Consider the following 25723-nt stretch of genomic DNA (forward strand, 5'->3'; position numbering starts at 1 on the left):
TCCTTTGGCAGAAATGACTGCTTCAATGCGGCGTGGCATGGAGGCAATCAGCCTGTGACACTGCTGAGATGTTATGGAGGCCCAGGATGCTTCAATAGCGGCCTTAAGCTCATCCAGAGTGTTGGGTCTTGCGTCTCTCAACTTTCTCTTCACAATATCCCACAGATTCTCTATGGGGTTCAGGTCAGGAGAGTTGGCAGGCCAATTGAGCACAGTAATACCATGGTCAGTAAACCATTTACCAGTGGTTTTGGCACTGTGAGCAGGTGCCAGGTCGTGCTGAAAAATGAAATCTTCATCTCCATAAAGCATTTCAGCCGATGGAAGCATGAAGTGCTCCAAAATCTCCTGATAGCTAGCTGCATTGACCCTGCCCTTGATGAAACACAGTGGACCAACACCAGCAGCTGACATGGCACCCCACACCATCACTGACTGTGGGTACTTGACACTGGACTTCAGGCATTTTGGCATTTCCTTCTCCCCAGTCTTCCTCCAGACTCTGGCACCTTGATTTCCGAATGACATGCAAAATTTGCTTTCATCAGAAAAAAGTACTTGGGACCACTTAGCAACAGTCCAGTGCTGCTTCTCTGTAGCTCAAAAGTGGCTTTACCTGGGGAATGCGGCACCTGTAGCCCATTTCCTGCACACGCCTGTGCACGGTGGCTCTGGATGTTTCCACACCAGACTCAGTCCACTGCTTCCTCAGGTTCCCCAAGGTCTGGAATCGGTCCTTCTCCACAATCTTCCTCAGGGTCCGGTCTCCTCTTCTCGTTGTACAGCGTTTTCTGCCACATTGTTTCCTTCCAACAGACTTACCATTGAGGTGCCTTGATACAGCACTCTGGGAACAGCCTATTTGTTGAGAAATTTCTTTCTGGGTCTTACCCTCTTGCTTGAGGGTGTCAATGATGGCCTTCTTGACATCTGTCAGGTCGCTAGTCTTACCCATGATGGGGGTTTTGAGTAATGAACCAGGCAGGGAGTTTATAAAAGCCTCAGGTATATTTTGCATGTGTTTAGAGTTAATTAGTTGATTCAGAAGATTAGGGTAATAGGTCGTTTAGAGAACCTTTTCTTGATATGCTAATTTATTGAGACAGGTTTTTTGGGTTATCAGGAGTTGTGTGCCAAAATCATCAGTATTAAAACAATAAAAGACCTGACAAATTTCAGTTGGTGGATAATGAATCTATAATATATGAAAGTTTAATTGTAATCATTACATTATGGTAAATAATGAAATTTAACACTATATGCTAATTTTTTGAGAAGGACCTGTATACTTGTTTCTCTGGTTTTCCCTAGCACGCTCGGGTGATCTCCGAGTATTTGTAAGTGCACGGAGATTTAGTTTTCGTTGCCTCAGCTGCGTGATTTGCAGCTGATAAACAGCTTGAATACATGAATACCTAGCAACCAGGAAATCCCACATGTACTCAGGCTGGCTAGCAGCCGTAAATCATGCAGCTGCGTCAACAAAAACAAAATCTCCGAGCAGTTACAAATACTCGGAGACCAACGGAGCAACGAGTATCCTCGCTCATCACTATTGGCTATATTAAAAACGTTAATGTCTAATGTGAGTAAGGTGAATTAAGGAGATTCATCAAGATTTAGTTCTTTCTTTGCAATTCTTTAGCCTTCACCAAAGATAAATGTAAGCAGAGTTGTCAGGCAGCAGTATACCTGGCTCCGACTACTGAACTACTACTGGGTAGCCTCAACAATCCAGAAACTATATGAGCTGCAGTGCCGATTTAGTGCCGTGGCCTCCTGACAGGTTTTCCTGTTTTATTGTAACATCACTGCATTTAAGGGAAGGATAGCATCAGGGGTGTCACTGTGCAGGTAAAACTGTATAAGTGTTGCAGTATTCTAGCTAGGGCTGCGGGCCCTTTAATCAGAAGAGTTATAGGGGTCCTCAAAGTTGGATGTCCAGAAAGTGATTGTCTATCCTGGATAATTGTAATCACTTTATGATGAAAAGACCTGTCTGATAATTAAATTGTACAAATGTCTATGACCAGAAAAGAATAAGTTTGCTGTAAAGTCCGTCCCTAATTCAACATCGGAGGAACAGGTTACCAGACAGTATATTAAACCTAGGATATAACAGGATGGAGTTGCTGTCTCCAGACGTCTATATTGTGCCTGGTAATGGGGAGTCGATTATTCAGCGGACAGCTGCCCGATTGCAATGATGAGCTTTAGGTAAATGGTGATATGGACCTAAACAGCGTTGACACCGTGATTTACAAATAAGGCTTCCATATCTTCATACCGGGTGATGAATTGCTGACATTACCACCTATATGGTATTGGTTATTATTAGCACTGCATTCTCTTAGCATACTGCCATGAAATGCAGGTGAAGTGACAAGTAGTTGTGGTTCACTATCATGATAACCAAATTTCACTACAAGATTGTGGCTATAGTATAGATACTAACGGATCCATACTGCTCTGTAAGAATTCATAAGAGTTCCTACTAGATATCATTGCCTTCATCGTAACGTGGTGATGGCTGGGGCAAAGTGGCGACATGTGCTGCACGACAGTAATTCTCGAACATGTCATGTGATCAAAAACATTTGCGCAACTTGTCACATGCGACTTATATTGACTTTATGGCAAGTGAGTCACATATAACACCGAGATTTCTAAATAGCGAGACAGATGTCACCAGCTTTAATGTGGAACATGGATCTCCTCTGGTATCTGCAGTCTTGTAATATGGATTTTTGTTGGACTCTTCATAATTTTGAGATCTGTAAATATGGGTCTATCAGCTGTTATTATTCATGGTAATTGCATATAATGATTTTATCTGATCACTATTACAACATATAATCCTCAATCCCTTGTAACTGCATTGAAACACTAGATTAAGACAGAAATTGGCCATAGAGTTGACTCGTAACCTGAGGGTTAATTGCTAGTTGAGATCCAGCTCTGTGAAATGCGCTGGCCAGGAAGACCTGATCGACCATGGAAGAAGATGTAGGATTTCACTCCTAAGTAACTGCCACAGTGGTCTATCTAAAGTCTGTTTTACAATTATGGAGAGGAACAAAGGTCGTTTCCACTCTGGTTACAGATAATGTGGACACCACAGGTCACCCATTCTGTCCTCTGCCTTCCCGGAGATCAATGCTGCCTGCACTGATGAAGCACATTGTCTTCTTCACTTCAATATTTTTTCTTGGATTATTTCAGCTCCGTACAGAGGCCCAGCACAAAGCAAACTGCCGTCCCTGCACTGTGGTCAGTGAAGCCATTGGTATTATTAACCCTTTGTTGTCTAGTATTATTTGTATCATGTGTCAAGAGAAATACAAAAAAGGATTCCAAAGGAGACCTTTCATGATATCCCAACAGTATGGCTTGGTGCAAACAAACGAAAGCATGGCCTAGCTATTAGTGGCACTTCCACAATTGAATGTATACCTACAATTATACAGAAGCAGATGCCAAGAATTTAAGAAAGTACGTAAATCTTTATTGAGCAGAAATATTACAGAAAATTTAAAAAAAAAAAAAAAAATTCAAGTTATAAAAAGGATCTGCAAACACAGGGTAGTTATACTTAAAGTATATAATGTGCTGGATATCACCTTTGAAATCAATGAAAAAAATATTTTTTTTTAAAGAATGTAAAAGGTGATGAAAAAAAATGAGCAAAAAGAATTTTGTGAACAAAATAATATATATATATATATATATATGCGCAAGAAAAAAAAATATATATATACACACACGTATATCAAAAAATAAGGGGAACACTAAGATCACGCATCATAGATATCACTGAGTGAAATATTCCAGTTGTAAATCTTTATTCATTACTTAGTGGAATGTGTTGAGAACAATAAAACCTAAAAATTATCAGCGTAAATCACAACTAATATCCCACGGAGGTCTGGAGTTGGAATGATGCTCAAAATCAAAGTGGAAAATGAGGTTACAGGCTGATTCAACTTCAGTGGAAATGCCTCAAGACAAGGAAATGATGCTCAATAGTGTGTGTGGTCTCCACATGCCTGTATGACCTTCCTACAACGCTGGGCATGCTCCTGATGAGGCTGCAGATGCTCCTGATGAGGCGGCAGATTGTCTTCTGAAGGATCTCCTCCCAGACCTGGACTAAAGCATCCGCCAACTCCTGGACAGTCTGTGGTGCAACGTGATGTTGGTGGATGGTGCGAGACATGATGTCCCAGATGTGTTCAATCGGATTCAGGTCTGGGGAACAGGCGGGCGAGTCCATAGCTTCAATGCCTTCATCTTGCGGGAACTACTCACACACTCCAGCAACATGAGGTCTGGCATTGTCCTGCATTAGGAAGAACTCCGGGCCAACCGCACCAGCATATGGTCTCACAAGGGGTCTGAGGATCTCATCTCAGTACCTAATGGCAGTCAAGCTACCTCTGGCGAGCACATGGAGGGCTGTGCAGCCCTCCAAAGAAGTGCCACCCCACACCATTACTGACCCACTGCCTAACCGGTCATGCTGAAGGATGTTGCAGGCAGCAGATCTCTCTCCACGGCGTCTCCAGACATGTGCTTAGTGTGAACCTGCTTTCATCTGTGAAGAGCACAGGGCGCCCAGTAGCCAATTTGCTAATCCTGGTGTTCTGTGTCAAATGGCAAGCGTCCTGCACGGTGTTGGGCTGTGAGCACAACCCCTCTCTGTGGACGTTGGGCACTCAAACCATCCTCATGGAGTCGGTTTCTAACCGTTTGTGCAGACACATGCACATTTGTGGCCCGCTGGAGGTCATTTTGCAGGGCTCTGGCAGTGCTCCACCTGTTCCTCGATCAAAGGCTGAGGTAGCGGTCCTGCTGCTGGGTTGTTGCCCTCCTACGGCCCCACTCCACATCTCCTGGTGTACTGGCGTATCTCCTAGCAGCGCCTCCAGCCTCTGGACACTATGCTGACAAACATAGCAAAGCTTTCTTGCCACAACTCGCATTGATGTGTCATCCTGGATGAACTGCACTACCTGAGCCACTTTTGTGGGTTGTAGAATCCGTCTTATGCTACCACGAGTGTGAAAGCACAACCACCATTCAAAAGTGACCAAAACATCAGCCAGAAAGCATTGGTACGGAGATGAGGTCTGTGGTCCCCACCTGCAGAACCACTCCTTTAGGCTACGTTCACACTAGCGTTTGGCTAGTGTGCGTCGCGCCAGCGTCGGGCGACGCAGCGGCGACGCACGCGTCATGCGCCCCTATGTTTAACATGGGGGACGCATGCGTTTTTGCTTGTTGCGTTTTCCGACACGTGCGTCTTTTTTGACGCTAGCGTCGGACCAAGAAAACGCAACAAGTTGCATTTTTCTTGCGTCCGATTTTCGTCAAAAAACGACGCACGCGTCGAAAAACGCAGCGTTTTTGCGTGCGTTTGCACGCGTTTTTCGGTGCGTTGTGCGTCGCCGACGCAGCGGCGCACAACGCTAGTGTGAACGTAGCCTTATTGAGTGTGTCTTGATAATTGCCAATAAGTTCCATCTGTTGTCTATTCCATTTGCACAACAGCATGTGAAATTGATTGTCAAACAGTGTTGTTTCCTAAGTGGACAGTTTGATTTCACAGAAGTTTGATTTACTTGGAGTTATATTCTGTTAAGTGTTCCCTTTATTTTTTTGAGCAGTGTATACACACACACACACACACACACACACTTCCCTTATATGAATTTAACCCTTATTCATTAGAAAAAAAAATTGTATGTTTTTAGACTCTCACAGAACGTATAAGAAGAGAAGCAATTTTCTAATACTAGTGAGTCCAAGTATAATTAGACCAATGTGATTACTTAGGCTGAATAAAATATTTTTGGGGGGCCTAGTAGCAGTTTGAACAGCAGATAGTATATATCCAAATGGACACAAATTGAATGCACTAATGCAGAGGTCTAATTAGAGACAACACTAGTGTGAGATTCAACACCAGAAAGAAGAAAAACGGGTATTTAATCAGGACATATTCACTATCGCAGTTGGTGCTCATGAATTTGATGTATAGAGCACCCTAATCCTCACTAAAAGGAATGCATACAGATCTTATATATCCAATATGTTTTGTATATTTTAAGGTACAATTTACAAAGCTCAGAGATTTCAAATGAAGTTAATGGCAGTAAGCTGTATCTGGGATGAGTCCCACGGTATTAGCAGTATGCATAGTACTAAGGTGCATAGGGCCGCTATGAGTGCTAGCCGGTTAGGTAGATGGTGAGGGAGAGAAGGGAGCTCTTAAAAACAAAAGGCATACATGACCTGGTTGCAGATAGGTGCCCACTGCTTGATGACATGGCAGGTGAATTAGGCAGATATCAAATTTAAAATGAACCTATTTCAGTGTGTTACCCATTTTTCCCAAGTGAGTTGCTATACTGTCATAACAGTATTTTGAGGATATACAAACATTTATTTTCCCAAGATGTCTGATCTTTTAGTAAGTCTATAGAATTAAAGTCATAATGGATGGATATTGTATACCAAATAAAGCAAGGGGGAGCCAGGTGGGGCTTGCTAAGATGTTTCCGTAACTTGGTAAGCCCGAAATGGGGTGAACCTCCTATGTCGGACCCCTTCAATTAGTTTGCTACTGGATGCAGTCACGTCTGATAGATTTGCTTTCAGAATAGAAGTCAGGTCATGAACCCATTGAGCATATACTGCAAAGATAACCTTTAATTGAAATTTAATTCAAGCCAAGAATAAAAGTAAAAACAGTGAAAATTTGCCAAATGAAAAGGAAAAAAAACAGCCTGCTCTCAATCTGTTACACATATTAAGGAAGTTGCTTCTGCTTACATACATAGCACATAAATCAATTCAGAGCTACATTTAAGATTGACAGTGAACCAATATTATTATGTACTAGAAGGCGAGGATATATACAACGAAGACTCTGGGTGTTACTAGCTGGGGTGTCCTGGATTACTGATGCTGTCCAATCAGCGCTAAAGAAACAAACCCTTTAACATGGAGAATGGCAACACCCAGATGTCGATGTTATTCATACTTGCCAAGGTAACAGGGGCACAATGCAGAGTTAATAAATTAGAATATATCTAACTATCTATATATATATTCCAAAAGTATTCACTAAACCAGACACAACGTGTTCTCTTTAGGAACATCCTGTACAGATGTCTACGGATCTCGCTGCACATAAAATGAATTTATTGGCTAAATGCAATTACCGTAAATACTAAGGCTTTATACTTAATTAACAAGCACTCCAATTAATGCTAACAAGTGGAATCAAATTAAAGACGAACGTGCCGGCTAATACATCTCATTGCCCCTTCGTTAAAAGCCACGACATTTCTATTAGAGAGAAATATACCGTACATTTTACTAGGGACCATTTTTATCTGTTTAAGTTAATAATTACACATAACGACAGGGCTGTACAGGCAATACTACTGTGAGGGTCCTAAATTAGGGGCCCAAGTCTCCTGTGGGTTACCAGCAGCCCTACACCCACATGTTGCTAAATAATAGGGACAGAGTTGGAAATGATATTTTCTAATTGCAAATCATTTTATTTTTGATGTTGCACATTATTATGCCTGAGCTTCGGTTAACAGCATTTAGAGATACACTTTACAGCAGACACATGGACAAGGCAACCAATTACCTGGGGATGTACATCGACCTCTAGGGAAGAGATTTCTAGGCACAGTGTGTGATCGCTGCAGAGGTCACTGTGCATGGAGGGGACAAAGTGAACTGTGACCATCACCTTTTGTGCATGGTGGATCATAATATATATATATAAAAGCCTTTATAGACTGCGCAAGCGCGACGCTCCTAGCGTTTGATTATAGCCAGTGTCCGTATTCTAGAAAAAAAAAATGGCGCCGGAAAGCGCGGACTGTGCTGGCGCCGATTCTGGGAGCAGGGGGACATTTATGAACCGTAAAACAGGGAACGTGGGGACACAGTGGACATGATCCCGCTCTCATGATGCTGTGGCAGTTCATGCCACAGCAATTTCTTACTTACGCCACCTGATTCCGGGCCACGAATGTCCCCCTGCTCCCAGAATCGGCGACTGCGCAGTCCGCGCTTTCCGGCGCCATTTTCTTGGATACTGCAGCGTGTCTTCAAGAAAATTTCGCCGGAAAGCGCGGACTGCGTCGGCGCCGATTCCGGGAGCAGGGGGACATTTATGAGCCGGAAACAGGGGGCGTGCGGACATGATCCCGCCCTGATGATGCTGTGGCAGTTCATGCCACAGCAATTTCTTACTTAGGCCCCCTGATTCCAGGCCATGAATGTCCCCCTGCTCCCGGAATCGGCGCCTGCGCAGTCTGCGCTTTCCAGCGCCATTTTCTTGGATACTGCAGTGAGTCTTCAAGAAAACGGCGCCAGAAAGTGCGGACTGCGCAGGGGCCGATTCCTGTGAGATACGCACACGTTTACTCAGGTTCTATTTTATATGAGCACCACATCACAACATGGCAGCAGCTCATACCAGGATGGGGACGTAGGAGGACAGCACCACATCACAAAACGGGGGCGCAGGATGGGAGCAGCACATGACAGGATGGAGGCGCAGGATAGAAGCAGCACATGACATAATGTGAGCATCACATAACAGAATGACAACATGCAGACGCACAAAACAGTTATCCTACCACAGGATAGGGGCTGCACATGACAGAAAATGAGCGCAGGTTAAGAGCAGCATATCACAGGATGGAGGTGCAAGATGGTAGCAGCACATAAAGTTAGGACACAGGATGGAAGCAGCCCATACCAGGATGGAGACCATATACCAATATAAATGCTCGCCACCCGGGCGTAGAACGGGTTCAATAGCTAGTGTATATGTTATATGTTATATATATTAGATAGATATATATATATATATATATATATATATATATATATATATATATATATATATATATCTATCTAATATATAATTGCCTAGAATACTACTTCCTGCAATTTGTGCCAACTTCCGTGGCTTTGTCCGGAGCTAATGTCCGGAGCTAATGTCCGGAGATAAGTGACGTCAACAGTGTCCAGTGTCTGATTGGTTGCCGCCTGCTGCGAGCGACCAATCAGAAACGTGCCGTACTGTGACACACTCCGCCCGCCATTTTGGTGTGATTTTTGAATTTTTACCTCACAGCAAGTTTCTACTGCGTGGAGGCGGGCCCAGTGACGTTGCTCTTCAAGCTCCTGCCGAATTTCGTCAAAAAAATGATAATACCATTTACCAAAACTATATATATTTAGTTGTGAAGTGGTTCAGTGACATTTTCACACCAATTTTGAACTTTTGTTTGGTGTTTTCTCCATATACTGCCTATTATTCACTGACTGTTATACTGAGAGACTGCCGTTTATTAACCTCTTCTTTGCCACATTGGGTATATTGCTCTATTATTTGCCACATAAGGACATTGTCCATTATTGCCCAGCAATTTCTCTGCAATATAAACTGCCTATTTATTAATATCTGCATTCCTGCAAAGAACTATTGCCTATTATTAACTGGCTATTTTCCTACTACCTGACACTGCCTCTTATTAACCTGTTGTTTGCCACCACCACGCTTAAAGCTGTTTAGCTTAGCCAACATGAGCTCTAATAGTAAGGATACTAATGACACAGAGCCCAAAGCTGCTGATGGCGCACGTAAGATTAGGTCTGATAGAAAGTATACTAATAATGCAGAGCAAAAAGACGCCGATGCCGCACGTAAGCGCAAACAGTGTGCTAACAAGAGTACAGAGGATAGATGCAAGCGCATGGACACTGTTAAGTATACTAATGACACAGAGTCCAAAGCTTATGATGGCGCACGTAAGATCAGGTCTGATATAAAGTATGGTAATGATGCAGAGCGAAAAGCCGCCGATGCCGCACGTAAGCGCAAACAGCGTGCTAACAAGAGTACAGAGGAGAGATGCAAGCGCCTGGACACTGTTAAGTATACTAATGACACAGAGCCCAAAGCTGCTGATGGCGCACGTAACATCAGGTCTGATAATAAGTATACCAATGACGCTGATGGGCACACAAGTATGCGCCAGTATGGGTACCAAGAGCCTTTCCACATAATGAAATATTTTAAAATGTCATAGAACATACCAATATACATAGTTATTGATACATATTATTTATTATTTACATTATTGTTCTTAAGCAAAGAACCGTTGTTGTGGCATTTGCCACAACACGCAAAGTTGTCGTCTGATGTCTTTCATCCCTCCCCTCATAAGCATGTTCATGGATCCTGTGTAACTGTACCTTAAATAACAAGAATTGTCAAGAGCTGGTGAGTGCAGCCATTTTTTGTTCTTTCTTACTATTATTTATTAATTGTATTATTCTTACATTTGAATAAATAAAGTATATATGGATTCTAGACTCCCGATTCTTTAGAATCGGGCTGCCATCTAGTGTATATATATATATATATATATATATATATATATATATATATATATATATATATATATATATATATATATATATATATATATATTATATAATCATATTAATTACTGATAATTGTAGGTTTAGGCATAAGTTCTAGGCCTGCCAGGGTGCAATAACACCTTCCTGGTACATGAGAATATATTGTTTGTGTTTTTCACATGTATATTTTCTATACACAAATCCGAGTATAACACTACCATATTTCAGGTACAGATGTAAGGAACATTTCTTCCTCTCCTTGTAGATTGTAAGCTTGCGAGCAGGGACCTCACTCCTAATGTCACTGTTTAAATTGTCTTAACTTGTATTGAATTTGTCTGTACATGTCCCCGCTTAATTGTACAGTGCTGCGGAATATGTTGGCGCTATATAAATAAAAATTATATATACACACACATATATACACACAGTACAGACCAAAGTTTGGACACACCTGATTTAAAGATTTTTCTGTAGTTTCATGACTATGAAAATTGTGCATTCACACTGAAGGCATCAAAACTATGAATTAACACGTGTAATAATATACTTAACAAAAAAGTGTGAAACAACTGAAAATAGGTCTTATATTCTAGGTTCTTCAAAGTAGCCACCTTTTGCTTTGATGACTGCTTTGCACACTCTTGGCATTCTCTTGATGAGCTTCAAGAGGTAGTCACCGGGAATGGTCTTCCAACCATCATCTTGAAGGAGTTCCCAGAGATGCTTAGCACTTGTAGGCCCTTTTGCCTTCACTCTGCGGTCCAGCTCACCCCAAACCATCTCGATTGGGTTCAGGTCTGGTGACTGTGGAGGCCAAGTCATCTGGTGTAGCACCCCATCACTGTCCTTCTTGGTCAAATAGCCCTTACACAGCCTGGAGGTGTGTTTGGGGTCATTTTCCTGTTGACAAATAAATGATGGTCCAACTAAACGCAAACCGGATGGAATAGCATGCCGCTTCAAGATGCTGTGGTAGCCATGCTGGTTCAGTATGCCTTCAATTTTGAATAAATCCCCAACAGTGTCACCAGCAAAGCACCCCCACACCATCACACCTCTTCCTCCATGCTTCACAGTGTGAACCAGGAATGTAGAGTCCATCCGTTAACCTTTTCTGCGTTGCACAAAGACACGGTGGTTGGAACCAAAGATCTCAAATTTGGATCAGACCAAAGCATAGATTTCCACTGGTCTAATGTCCATTCCTTGTGTTCTTTAGCCCAAACAAGTCTCTTCTGCTTGTTGCCTGTCCTTGCAGTGGTTTCGTAGCAGCTATTTTACCATTAAGGCCTGCTGCACAAAGTCTCCTCTTAACAGTTGTAGAGATGTGTCTGCTGCTAGAACTCTGTATGGCATTGACCTGGTCTCTAATCTGAGCTGCTGTTAACCTGCGATTTATGAAGCTGGTGACTCGGATAAACTTATCCTCAGAACCAGAGAGGACTCTTGGTCTTCCTTTCCTGGGGCGGTCCTCATGTGAGCCAGTTTCTTTGTAGCGCTTGATGGTTTTTGCCACTGCACTTGGGGACACTTTCAAAGTTTTCCCAATTTTTCGGACTGACTGAGCTTCATTTCTTAAAGTAATGATGGCCACTCGTTATTCTTTACTTTGCTAGAATTTGTATTATGGCAAGAAAAAAAAACAGCTGTCTATTCTGTAGGACTATCAGCTGTGCATCCACCAGACTTCTGCACAACACAACTGATGGTCCTAACCCCATTTATAAGGCAAGAAATCCCACTTATTAAACCTGACAGGGAACACCTGTGAAGTGAAAACCATTCCCGGTGACTACCTCTTGAAGATCATCAAGAGAATGCCAAGAGTGTGCAAAGCAGTCATCAAAGCAAAAGGTGGCTACTTTGAAGAACCTAGAATATAAGACATAATTTCAGTTGTTTCAAACTTTTTTGTTAAGTATATAATTCCACATGTGTTACCAGTCACTGATCTCCAGCGTGCGCGATGGTGAGATGCTCTCCCCACTTCCTCCTGCATAGTCATTGCTAGGAACCATGTGTACATAGCGATGACTATGCAGGGAGGAAGTGGGAAGGGCGCCTTATTGTTGCACATGCCAGAGGTCACAGAAGTGGAGGTCGTCGATGCCTGCGCAGAAGATTCCTGAATGCAGTGCCCATAAAAGGGAGGAAAAGGTTATTATGGAGGGAGTGCAGAGCGCAGGTGCGAGATTCAGCGCCGCAACTGACGTGCATGGGAGAGGGTAGTATTATAATGAAGAAAGGAGGCAGAGATTCCCAGAGCCTGGAAGAAATTATTAGCATAAGGAAAGAGTATAAGATTTCTCAACAACAAGACCGCTAATATGAGGCATACAGGTAGTGTAACATTTCTATCACCTGTATGCCCATATTAATAGTCATATACACCCCAGGAGGTAACAGATTCCCTTTAAATAAAAATGTGCCTACTTATCTGAACAACGGTTACGCAAAGTCATTGTGGTGGTACAGCATTCTGGCAGTCACCGTGCCATCCTTAGAAAAACGTCCATTCTCTTTTCAATGAGTGCTCCGCGGTAAGGTTATGTAAGAGCTGACATGTCTGAAATCCCTCGCATGCTCGTTTAGGGCCTGGGCTCAGAACACCTCTGCCACGTGCAGAGAGTAGAGATGAATACACCTCAGCCTCGCCGAGCTTACTGCACTGGGCTGACATTGTGTTCATATCCATAGTCTTAGGCTACTTTCACACTAGCGTCGGATTCGGCCCGTCGCACTGCGTCGGGCCGAGATTCCGATGCTAGCGTTTGATGTGCCGCACAACAGGTGCAGCGGATGCATTTCTCCGGCGCATCCGCTGCCCCATTGTGAGGTGCGGGCAGAGTTCCGGCCGCGCATGCGCGGTCGGAAAAAGCGGTCCGTCGGCAGCAAAAAAACGTTACATTTAACGTTTTTTGCTCCCAGCGGTCCGCCACAACACGGTGCAATGACAGTTGCGACGTGTGTCAATACGTTGCAATATGTCGGTAATGTTAGTCTATGGGGCAAAAACGCATCCTGCAAACAACTTTGCAGGATGCGTTTTTTCCCCTAAACGACACATTGCGACGTATTCAAAAAAACGCCAGTGTGAAAGTAGCCTTTAATTTTGGTTTTCCGTAATAAAAAAATGTGTCAGGCTAATTTTTACAGTGTTGCTTAGAAAACAACCCAACAAATTGACAACTCTGCTACCATTACTATATGAGGTTATCAGAATGTCACTTAAGGAGTATGTGAAGCTTTTAAAGAGAGATGGGGAGATGGTGGGGAGGACAAAGGTGAAATTGAAATGGCTCATGTTAGCTTGCTGTGAAATCAATCATTCCTACCTGTGAAAATGCAATTCCAAAAGCCACTCCAGCTATAATCCCCATATTAGTCTCCATGAAGTCAGTGACCAGTTCATAACACCCCTAAAAGCACAAGAGATTTATTTAGAAATAACCAGGAATCTTTATTTATTATGTACAAAAAATATTCTAAAATGAGAGAAGCAAAGAGGGCTTTAAAAGTTAAAGGGAACCTACCAAGTGAAAAAATGCCATTAAGCTGAAGCTATGGGATTAATCTGCAGGTTATAGCGTTCCGAACCTGCCCAACAAGGGCTCTTACACCCCCGCTGCAAGGAGGAACTTATCTTTATATCTCCCAGTATTACAGGCAGCATCCTTTTTTTGATTGGGCAATCAACTTGGCATATTGGTACCTCAAGATGCATTAACTGTTTAAGTTCCCTTGAAGTACTAATATATTAAAAAGGCAAGTACATGGGTACTGAGCCACATTCTTGGATCTTTCCTTTCCCAACCTATATCCTGCTGATCGTGTAGGAAACCACATATTATAAGAGGAGTACTCACCCTCTGGTAGACTTTTGTAGGAGCGATCGTCATGTTGCGCATATCTGAAGGATTGCAATCGCTCATGTTGGAGCAGCAGCTAGGTGGGATACCATTTTCATGAAAATAAATACTGATGGTCCAGTTGGTGTAGCTCTGAATTCCACAGCAACTCAACTGCAAAGAAAGAGACATATGAAGCCCATAGACACTAGGTCATCATAGTGATGAACAGGGGCATAATGATCACGGATGCAGAGGTCGCGGCCGGTTCCATGCAGGTGGGGGGCCCACCGATACCAGCGCAAATTTCAACTAGATGTGCGTCCTTGGCCAGCAGCTGACATGCACGTGACAGGGGGCGCATGGCAGTGACATCATGCGATCACGACACTGAAGTGAGCTGCCGGCTTCAGAAGAGGATGCCACGATGCGGGAATGTGAGTAGAATATATATTTTTTCTATGCATTAAAGGACAGCGGCAAAATGGGGGATATATATACCACAATGGAGCCAAAACGAGGGACATTATAAACCAGGATGGGGGACATATATACTAGGATGGGCCGAGATGAGGGATATATACGAGGAAGAAAATCAAGATGGGAAACATTACTACATAATGGGGGAGGGGTGCAACCTGTATGTCCTTGTAGGATTTAGAATGCTACGAGGTGCACACATCTGACCAACATGCCGGGTGGTAGAGGGCAAGGTCCAACATTTGCATCGGGGCCCTTCATACTCTAGTTACGCCACTGGCGATGAAAAGAGCTCACTACCACCGCAAATGCAGCTTACTGCTATGCTTTAGAGGGGATCTAAAAAGACCATTAGAAAGCAAGGGACCCACACACTATGACAACCCCAAATGGAGAATGTGGAGTCTGCTTGAAAGACATTTCTGCAGAAAGGCAAATGGGTCATAAAAGATTAATTTTCAAAGCAATATTAATAAAGTGCATATGTTTAATACAGCAGGGGGATGCCATGTTCCATTGACCCAAAAGTATTTTTTCTATGGTAGTAAATATTTTTGTAGTAAAAAAAATAGCAAGTGGTAATTGTGTTTACTGTACTTTTCTAATGTACCAATCATTTTGGAACCATAATAACTATAAAAAAGACAAAAACAAAAACCATTACCCAGGGCAGAGTATGGACACAAACAAGGCTGTATAAAGTGCAAGAACAAAACGGTAATAATAATAATAGCTAAAAAAACAAGCATACATGTTGATGGGTGAATCAACAGTGAAGTCCCCATGAACACCAAACGCACATTTCACAAAGGCTTTTTTTTTTTTTTTTTTTTTAGAACCTTAATAACCAATCCACACTATCCCCAATTCAAATATGTAATACATTTTATACACTCCTTTGTCATTGATGCCCAAATATCCAGTCTCTCTGGAACGAACACTTATACATGTAACTTACGCTTTTTTGAACATCATCAACTGCGCGACTTCTTTCATCCTTGCCATTGTAGTTCTGGATCGCTTCGGTGTAAGTTCTCAGGAAAGTGTCCTTGATCTTTAAAAAAGACAAAAAGGTATAAGAGTAAACATTAATTTAGATAACCTTGGTATAAACATTAACAGTGTTAATACTCTTTCACTATCGCACAAAGGAAAATTAACAATCAATTCACTATGGGCTCTGCTCACACCTGCATTGTGGTTTCTGGCAGAACCCCGATTCATTGCTGGACAATGGTGGCAGCTGACAGACCTCACCGACTCATAACGGGGTTATTTGGGTTCTCCTGCAGTGTTTTCCGACAGTAGCCATATGGCTCGTAGCCATAATGAGATGACACGGTCTAATGATTTTTCACTCTTGGCCATCTCACTACATCTAGTGCAGAGCGGTACTGTGCGATTCAAGAGTAACGCTAAGCAGTTTGCTTACTGTAGGTGGAAAAATGATATTTACCATATACTACTGGTCAGGTGAACGATCAAGGAATCGTCTATTTGGAACTGATCCAGTAATCAAGAAATGGATGAAAAACTGATGTCTAGTTATCAGATCAGTTTTCAATACTAAAAAACGGATCCAACTGAAATCAGGTTTTTTCAGGCGGACAAAAATGTTGCATCTGCATAATGTTTTAGCCAACAGATTGCTGCTGGATCCGTTCTAACAACTGAACATGTTAACAAAGCCGAACGGCGACCAAACATGTTAAATCAATGTCTGCTGAGCCGGCCCGAAATTCAATGTGACCGGCCAACCTTATAATGTGACTCCTGATGTTCAGACTCTCCCGGATAGCAGATTTCAGGGGAAAGAAGATTTAGGCATTTTAGATTTTTGGTCCCACAAGGATAAGAGATGAGCTGTGAGGCAGAGCGGCTTGCGCCCATCATCCTAATTAGTACACATGCGCGCTCAGCCAGGTGCGCGTGTGCATAGCCGAGAGACGACCAGAGGTCCACTTGTGCAGCCGACAGTTATCCAAGACCCCCTAAGACTGCGCCACCAATTTGTGCCACTAATTACATGCCATCTCAATCACAAGGCATTTGCAGATAACCACTAGTTCTGGGGAAATAATGAGGAGCATATTTCCTACTGTTACTTGCATCTTAAGAAGAAGATTCCCTTCACAATCGCTGTGAATATATTTTCGGTACAGTGCTGCAAAATATATATCGCCATTATATATTATACATAGATAAAACTTCTGAACTACCATAAATAACATACGCTGCCATACTGTCATATTTTCAAGCATTTCCAATAGTCTGTACATTGACTTTTTACTAGATTACAGTTTTCCAATCTTCTCAAACAAAAATTATCCAGAATTCATATTCTTAGTGAGATAATAGTCTGCGTCTGAACTTACCAACAAGATTTCAAGGTAAAATAAGAGGGTTATACAGGCAACGAACATGGATTTACATCCTCGTAGCAGTGAAGAAATTCATTTACAACCATCACCACCCTACGGCTGACCCAGGGAGATTTTTTTTTTTTCACTAGACATATGAAGAAAGCTGTATATGTCCTTGGCTAGTTCTCAATGCCGTCAAATTTGTATGGAGCCACGGGGCATGTGCCGAAGAGTACGGGGGGCACAAATCCTGCAATCAGACAATAGTTGGGGGTTCCAGCAGTTGGACCCGCAATGATCTAACACATCACCTATCCTTTACCAATTATTCCTTAATTTTTTGCATGCAGTGAGAAGACTTTGGTGTCCTACCCCCGTAAAAAGGGTATTTAATATGGTTTTTATCTCATGGGCTGTTAGGGAGAAGTTCCATTTTTAATTGTAGGTGGAGTACTTGCTTTAAAGTGGTGTAGATTTGGCATAAATATACTTGCTGATTAAAATAATTTTCACTTACCTCATGTCGAAACACAAAACCTGAGATTCCGGCAATCAGTTCAGCCAGGAATACCAAGGATAAAAACATTGCATACTGCAAGAGAAAGACAAAGTTACAATGATTATCATACATTACGGATAACATCCATTAGAAATTTACAGATGTGGCCAATGATGAAAGCCACCAGGGATAGAGAATCCTGGAAGTGTGTCTGATGTGTTATATTTCTCATGGATTCTTCCAAGACTGGCTAAAAAAAGTCTCTACGTCAGAGAAAAAAAAAGGTCTAAAAATGGCCATAAACATAAGATCAATGTCATAATATCACATTTTGGCAGGTCATCAACAGTCTAAAGTTGTAAAATTGTGTCATAGCCCTTCTCACGTAGCTTGAATGCTGATTTTTTTTTCCCAGAAAGTCTGCTGCATTGAAACGGTCCAAGATTTCATGAAACTCATCCCCTCTTTGCTTTGAAAGACCCTAATTTATGATGCGTTGCTTTTTTATAGGTTTCTATATGGAGGCTCGGAAAACAAATTGTAAAAAAAAAGGCAGTTGCTTTTTGAGATGTAGAATCAAGATTTTGTGTAGTAAATGAAACAAACGCAAAATACTGCTTCAAATCCGCATCAGAAATGCATAAAATAAAAGGGGAAAATGCATAGAAAATAACGTCAATAATCAGAGAAGATTGTTTTTGTGTATTTATGCAAAATACATAAAATGCACACAAAAAGCAGCAGAAAGGAAGCAGCATTTATGCTACATGTGAACACAGCCTCAATGGAATTCTCAATCTTCTGCAGGATCCGTCATATACAGTCATGGCCGAAAGTGTTGGCACCCTAGAAATTGTTCCATTTTTGTTCCAGAAAATTATTGCCATTACACAAAAGAAATAAAAAATATGTGTAAGGCAAATTGGACAAAATTTTCACACTAAACCCCAAAAAGGGGCCTTTCCAAAAATTGTGAGTAAACAAATTTGTTTCAAGCATGTGATGCTCTTTCAAACTCACCTATGACAAGTAACAGGAGTGAGCAATATGAAATTCACACCTAAAACCATAAAAAGGGGATAAATGTACTCAATCTTTGCATTTTGTGTCTGTGTGTGCCACAACAAACATGGAGAAAAGAAAGAAGAGAACCGTCTGAGGACTTGAGAGCCAAAATTGTTGAAAAGCCATGTACAATCTCAAGGTTACAAGTCCATCTACAGACATCTTCTTGTTCCTTTGTCCACGATGCACAATAGAATATAGAAGTTTCCCAAGGCACTGTAGCTATTCTCCCTGAACGTGGGCAGCAGAGAAAAATTGATGAAAGGTTGCAAAACAGGATAGTCTGGATGGTGGATAAGCAGACCCTATCAAGTTCCAAAGAAATTCAAGCTGCCCTGCATGCTCAGGGTGCATCAGTGTCAGAGCAAACTATCTTTTGATATTTAAATGAAAAAAAAAAAAAAAAAAAAAACGCTATGGCAGGAGACCCAGGAGGACCCACTGCTGACAGACATAAAAGCTAGACTGAAGTTTGCCAAAATGTATTTAAGTAAGCCATAATCTTTCTGGGGAAGCGTCTTGTATGTTTATTGAAAACGGAATGAGGCCTACAAAGAAAATAACATAGTACCTACAGTCAAATATGGTGGAGATTCAAATATGTTTTGGGGCTGTTTTGCTGCCTCTGAGTGCCACTGGGTCCCTTTCCTGAGTGCAAGCCCTCATGAAATCTGAAGTTTACCAAAGGATTTTGGGTTACAACGTGGTGCCCAGTGTCAGAAAGCTGGGTGTGTGTCCTAGGCCACGAGCCTTGCTGCAGGACAATGATCCCAAACATACTTCAAGAAGCACCCAGAAATGGATGGAAACAAAGTGCCGGAGAGTTCTGAAGTGGCCAGCAATGAATCTGGATCTAAATCGCATTGACCACCAGTGGTGAGATACTAAAATTGCTTTTGGGAGAAGGCATCCTTCAAACATGAGAGACCTGGGCAGTTTCAAAAAGAAGAGTGATCCAATATTCCAGTTGAGAGGTGCAAAAAACTTGCTAATGGTTATAGGAAGTGATTGGTTGCAGACCCTTTTTGGAATAAATAACAGCAACCAAATATTAAGTTGAGGGTGCCAACATATTTTGTCTAGCCCATTTTTGTGGTTTTGTGTGAAATTATGTCCAATTGGCCTTTTTTTTCGTGTGCTGTTCCAATACACACAAAGGAAATAAACATGTGTATAACAAAAAACTTATGTAATTGCAATAATTTTCTGGGAGAAAAACGTCATTTTCTGGGAAAATTTCCAGGGGCGCCAACACTTTATTTCAATAACGATATTTATTAAACATGCATGTTCAGCTGTTCTAAGCATGCATGTTTATGGAGAGTCAACAGAGATAGCTTTCATCTGAAAACGGCTAACTTAGGTCTATGGGCAGCTCCGAAAACAACTCATTATTGCAGAACGTGAAAGCCTACTTCACACTCAGTGATGCAAGAAAATGTCACAGCTGGTTCTCTGCTGCAGCTCCTACACAATGTACTGACAAAAACTGCACAAATTAATTGGTCCATCACGGCTTGGGAAAAAAAAAAAAAGTGCTCCTGCTGTTCTTCCATACTATAAAAAGATATTTCTCCTGGGAGCTCCACGACATAAAACCCCCTCAGAATATGATTGCTTTACAATTCCCTAAGCAAGGAGGAAATCTTTTCTATGGTGGCAAGACAAGGAGAAGCAATATCCGTAAGCAGAATAAGAAATCCTCTTGCTGTAACAGAATAACAGAATACAATGAGAAATAACGCAAGGGAACATCAAGATAAACTGGCAGCTGCATGTCCGTTCAGGAAATCATGCCCAAATTGGACGGATGTCCTGACGGGAAACCCAACAAGCTGTTTACGTAGACTTGAAAGAAGCGCAAAGTTCTGCATCAGACACCACAATATGTCCACAGCAGTGATGAGCGAACAGGCTGGGATAAGGAGTTATTTGAGCATGCTCGGGTGAGAAATATGTTCCAAGTCACCGCCTCTGCATGTCTCGCGACTGTTCGACACATGCAGGGATTGCCCATTTGTTGGTAGTCAGCTAAATAGCCAGGCAACCACCCTGGAAGGAAGGGTGACACCTGGATGAAACCCAGCAGGCCCGGTCTGACTGAGCTGCTGGGCAATAATATAACAAAAGCCGAGCACACCCCTGCATACTATACTATCCATAGAGTGGCTGAGTGTCACCCATTGCGTCCCTAGGACACAGTGAGTCGGGGGATCATGACCGAATCCCTTAAAATTCTTATTTTTTTCTACAAGGGTCACTCAATGAATTACATCAGATTTCACACTATAAACTTATGCTTTATGAATTAGATCTCTTCAGCCTGACGAGAATGGTGTATTTACTGTGAAAATATATATGTCAGAATGGCACTAAAATCCACAGGATAGTGAGATGAACACATTTGGAGGAATCCAGCTATAGAATAAAACAGGCACTACACACACAGCCTGACTGACAGCTGTAGCTTGCACTGAGCAGTGTGAGATCTCAGCAGCAGGAGAGACACTGAGGAGCTGTCAATCTGGTTAGGTAGAGATTTTATTAAACTTCCATAAAGGATAATACAGCAAATTTGATATGAACTTTAATAAACACACCAGCCTCATTAGACCTGAGACATCTATTTAGTAGTGTACGCAGTTTGTATTTTGAAATACGGTAACAGATTTAAGGAGCTTCCTCATCGCACATTTATAGTGTAAGGCTATGCGCACACGTTCAGGATGTTTCGCTTTTTTTGAGGGTTTTCGATATAAAAACGCGATAAAACCTCGAACAAAAACGCATACATTAAGCATCCTATTAGAATGCAATCCGCAATTTTTGTACACATGTTGCGGTTTTTTTCCGCAGCGGAAAAACGCAGCATGTTCATTCTTTCTGCGGAATTGCGGGGATTCTGCACACATAGCAATGCATTGATCCGCTTACTTCCCGCATGTGGCTATGCCCACCATGCGGCAAGTGGGGTACTAGGGTTGGAGTTAATGTCATCTTTGTATTGTCAGGTGACATCAAGTCCAGGGGTTAGTAATGGACAGGAGTCTATGGAGAGATCACTCTGTTCTCAACGTGACTTGCCAGCGACACGCACTCAGGCTAGTCTTCTTACAGCGTTGTCTTCCAAGAACGGGGATTTCCTTAGATTTAGCTGTTCAACCAGAGTCAGAGGTGGAGGACTAAACACCTCCCAAAAAAACCTCTTCCTCTCTTGGACCATAAGTATGCTGAGTGCCAAAATAGAAAATAGAGCACATCTCCACTACAGAGGCACTAAACAAAAAACAGCGGAAGATTCAGGGCAGAATGGAGATTTGGGAGATAATCTGGTTTTTTTTTTGTACATGTGTTAGGTTCTCTTTATGTAGTAATAATAAAGTGCAAGCAAAGTTCCAGCAGGCGTAACACAAAACTAGAATAATCAAAACACTGTAAATTGCCTCAATTATATAATGCAAAATGGAATAAAAAAAAGTTACAAAAGCTCCTCACCAGTTTCAGCATCCATGGGCTACCACGGCAAGTGGCAAAGCATCCAAAGAGTCCGAAGACAATGATTGTAGTTCCAGTTCCGATGAGGACATAGGGAGCATTGGTGGAGTTTTCAGCGATGAGAGAGATATATGTTCCTAATGTAAGTTTTCCCCACACTCCCACCGCTAGTAGGATGACACCGGTAATCTGCAATGCAAAAACATAGAAGCAGAACAATTAACTAAATGTAAGTGCATCTCCTGCTTTAGAGGCAGAAACAGTTTGTGCCAGGACATTACAACCATTTCATTACTACAACCATTACATGGTAACACAATCCCCACCTTTCCCAATAAAATAAGACACAAACACAGGATTTACTTTGGAATATAAATTGGCCGTGGCGTTTATTTTTTGAGTAACTAAACAAATAATTTAATTTGATAATAATAACCAATACATCCTTTTGTGTAAAATTTCCATAGACAGAATAAACTTCACCATATAAAGTCCAAATCCACCCAAAATCAGGGCGATATTCCCACAAAAATAAACGTACGACTAGAACAAGGGAATACAGAAAAAGGGGGAGGGCGGGTGGGATCTTCAAAAGTTTCTTGAGGTAACTGTGCTGAGCGCACCCAAAACAGCTGATTTATAGGAAAATGACACCCCCCCCCCGCTCAGGGTCATCCACCAATGAAAGTCCATAAAAATTGCGGGAAGCACATCTGGCATAAACACAAATTTGCCCAGCAACAAACCTGCTCATGCATGGCACAGCTTACCAGGGCAATAAAATTAACCCTTGAAGGGATCCAAAACTGTTCATAAAAACACATACATAAAATAACCTGGTGGCCGTGTTATCATGTGCCCCCCCTAAGATTTCACTAAGGGGAGGGCGTTCAAGAGATTACAACCATTTACATAACCATAATGATTTTGTAAGACTCGTCACATGATCCATGGCTGGCGTACAAGAATTCTGGTTCTAATGATTCACCACCATTTAAAGGTCTAGTAAAGGAGGAGGTCACAAACTATAAAAGAGAAAACAGGAAAGTGCTTCAAAGGGCAGGAATCCGGATATACGGGTTATTGGTCTCCTTGTGCCCCTATGTGTCATCTCTCACCTTTTTCTGTCGTGTTTAGGACACAACACCTACAGCCTTTGGATAGTAATGAAACTGCCACTAGCAACACTTTTCCCAGATTCTATATGTTCCATAATGGGAAGCGGGGGGATTATTTGCATTCTGTAAAAACGTGAAGGGTTTTGAAATGCCACCACGTTCCCAGCCAGTAAACATTAAATGCGGTGCTCATTTCAGCAGTATTCTTTATTTCGAGGTTAAAATGTCAGTGGGCATCAACCCCTTCTTCAGGACCACATTATCAGGGCCCTGAGAAATAGTCCTAATGCAAGGGTCAGTACGATCCAGTTTCAGGATCCTGATAAAAAATTCCTGATGAAGTGGTTGGTACAATCCATAAACGGGTTGGCATTTTACCCACAAAATAAAGAATACTGCTGACAAGAACACAACGTCCGATGTTAACTAACTGGGAGTGGCGAAGTATTTCAAAGTCCCTCAAGTTTTCACAGAATGAGATTCATATTAAAGGAGGTATGTGGGGGAGGGGCGGTGCCGAAATCCGGGAGAGCGCTCCAAATCCAACAGAATAAATCGTACTAATCCAGCCCGTTTACCCTACCATCCTCAGCCAAAAACATCTTACTTCACTCTGCTCCAACGGGAGAAACCCTCTGAGCCCTTTATTGAGTCGCTGCAGCCACGCCATCACCTGAGGCCTACCCATGGGTCAAAACTGTGGCCTATTCTGCGGGCCATCATCCCTGCAGCCCTCCTTAGCAACAGGACTCGGAGCAAAAGTGGGGCTTTCGGGAGGTAGGAGGCTCACTGACCCCCTAGCCGGGTCAATACCCCAACATCACCCACACCGGACCTAGTATGGACTAGCTGGCCAAGATACAAGCACTCTTATCAGACACAAAGCACTTTACCGAGGAGGGAATCCAACCATCCCCCTGCCCTCTCTGCAGCCAACAGCTTCTTTTTGCCCAACAGTCTCCCACACAATCCTCACAGAGGGACTAGAGGTGCCAGCGGAGAGCCTATACGTGCTCCTACTATCCTTCCCCGCTAGAGGAAGCCATCTTGCAGACAACTTGATGGGGCAAGTCCAGAGCCCGTTGTGGCGGCCCCATAAGAAGACACCTAAATCTCATTTATTCGATTTTTAAGGAACAACTCCTGTAGACTGCTCCCCCAGTAACCCCAAATAACCATTATAAGGCTGAAGGGGAAAAAGAAAAAAAAAACCTTCCAATTTATTACTACACAATTCAGATAAAACAGCCACTGAATCCATAATTCTTTACTGACATCTGGTGGCTGTTTACAGAAGTGCATAATGTTTTTCATAAATAATTGCAGTCACACTTTTTCCCCCTAATTGATGCTTTGAGCTGTAACAAGGGCCTCATCCAACATTAGACCACCAACTAACACAAAGGTCCACAGTGCCACGTAGTATACAGCACAGTGCCACGTAGTATACAGCACAGTCACGTAGTATACAGCACAGTGCCACGTAGTATACAGCACAGAGCCACGTAGTATACAGCACAGAGCCACGTAGTATACAGCAGAGCCACGTAGTATACAGCACAGAGCCACGTAGTATACAGCACAGAGCCACGTAGTATATAGCACAGAGCCACGTAGTATACAGCACAGAGCCACGTAGTATACAGCACAGAGCCATGTAGTATACTGCCCAGCCACGTATGTAACAGGTTAAAAAAAGAGTTAAAATAAAAAATAAACATACTCACCTTCTGAAGGGCCCCTTGTAGTCCTGGCACCTGTGTGCGGTGCACGCGGCAGCTTCCAGTCCCAGGGTTGGTATGAGCGCAGGATCTGGGATGACGTCGCGGTCACATGACTGACATCATAGCAGGTCCTTCTCGCCTAGCATCCTTGGCACCGGAACCTGCCGCTTGCAGTGCTGAGGACAGTGCCACGTCAGAGGGTGAGAATAACATTTTTTTATTATTATTATTTTTAACATTAGATCTTTTTACTATTGATGCTGCATACGCAGCATCAATAGTAAAAAGTTGGTCAAACAGGGTTAATAGCTGCGTTAATGGAGTGTGTTACACCGCGGTCCATTAACGCTGGCATTAATCCTGTGTGAGGGCTGACTGGAGGGGAGTATGGAGCGGGCACTGACTGCGGGGAGGAAGGAGCAGCCATTTTGCCGGCGGACTGTGCCAGTCGCTGATTGGTCGTGGCAATGGTCGTGGGCGTTTTGCCACAACCAATCAGCGACTTGGATTTCCATGACAGACAGAGGCCGCGACCAATGAATATCCGCGACAGACAGAAGGACAGACGGAAGTGACCCTTAGACAATTATATAGTAGATATGTTTGGAGATGCCCGGAAAACACCAAGACTACGGTATAAAATATTCAGTAACGCCTCACC

At 42.5% G+C, this 25723-nt stretch overlaps 1 protein-coding gene across 1 annotated transcript in view; it reads right to left on the bottom strand.

The window, feature by feature from the left end:
• TSPAN7 (tetraspanin 7) overlaps positions 1–25723 on the bottom strand; it is a 128691-nt gene that overhangs the window by 11955 nt on the left and 91013 nt on the right. The window contains exons 2-6 of the mRNA XM_069761615.1: positions 22221–22409; positions 17679–17753; positions 15757–15852; positions 14337–14492; positions 13806–13889 (exon numbers count right to left, since the gene is read on the bottom strand). Coding sequence (XP_069617716.1) covers positions 13806–13889; positions 14337–14492; positions 15757–15852; positions 17679–17753; positions 22221–22409 — 600 coding nt within the window. The remainder of the gene's footprint in view (positions 1–13805; positions 13890–14336; positions 14493–15756; positions 15853–17678; positions 17754–22220; positions 22410–25723) is intronic.

This window comes from Ranitomeya imitator, chromosome 3 (genome assembly GCF_032444005.1).
Source record: "Ranitomeya imitator isolate aRanImi1 chromosome 3, aRanImi1.pri, whole genome shotgun sequence".
NCBI lineage: Eukaryota > Metazoa > Chordata > Amphibia > Anura > Dendrobatidae > Ranitomeya > Ranitomeya imitator.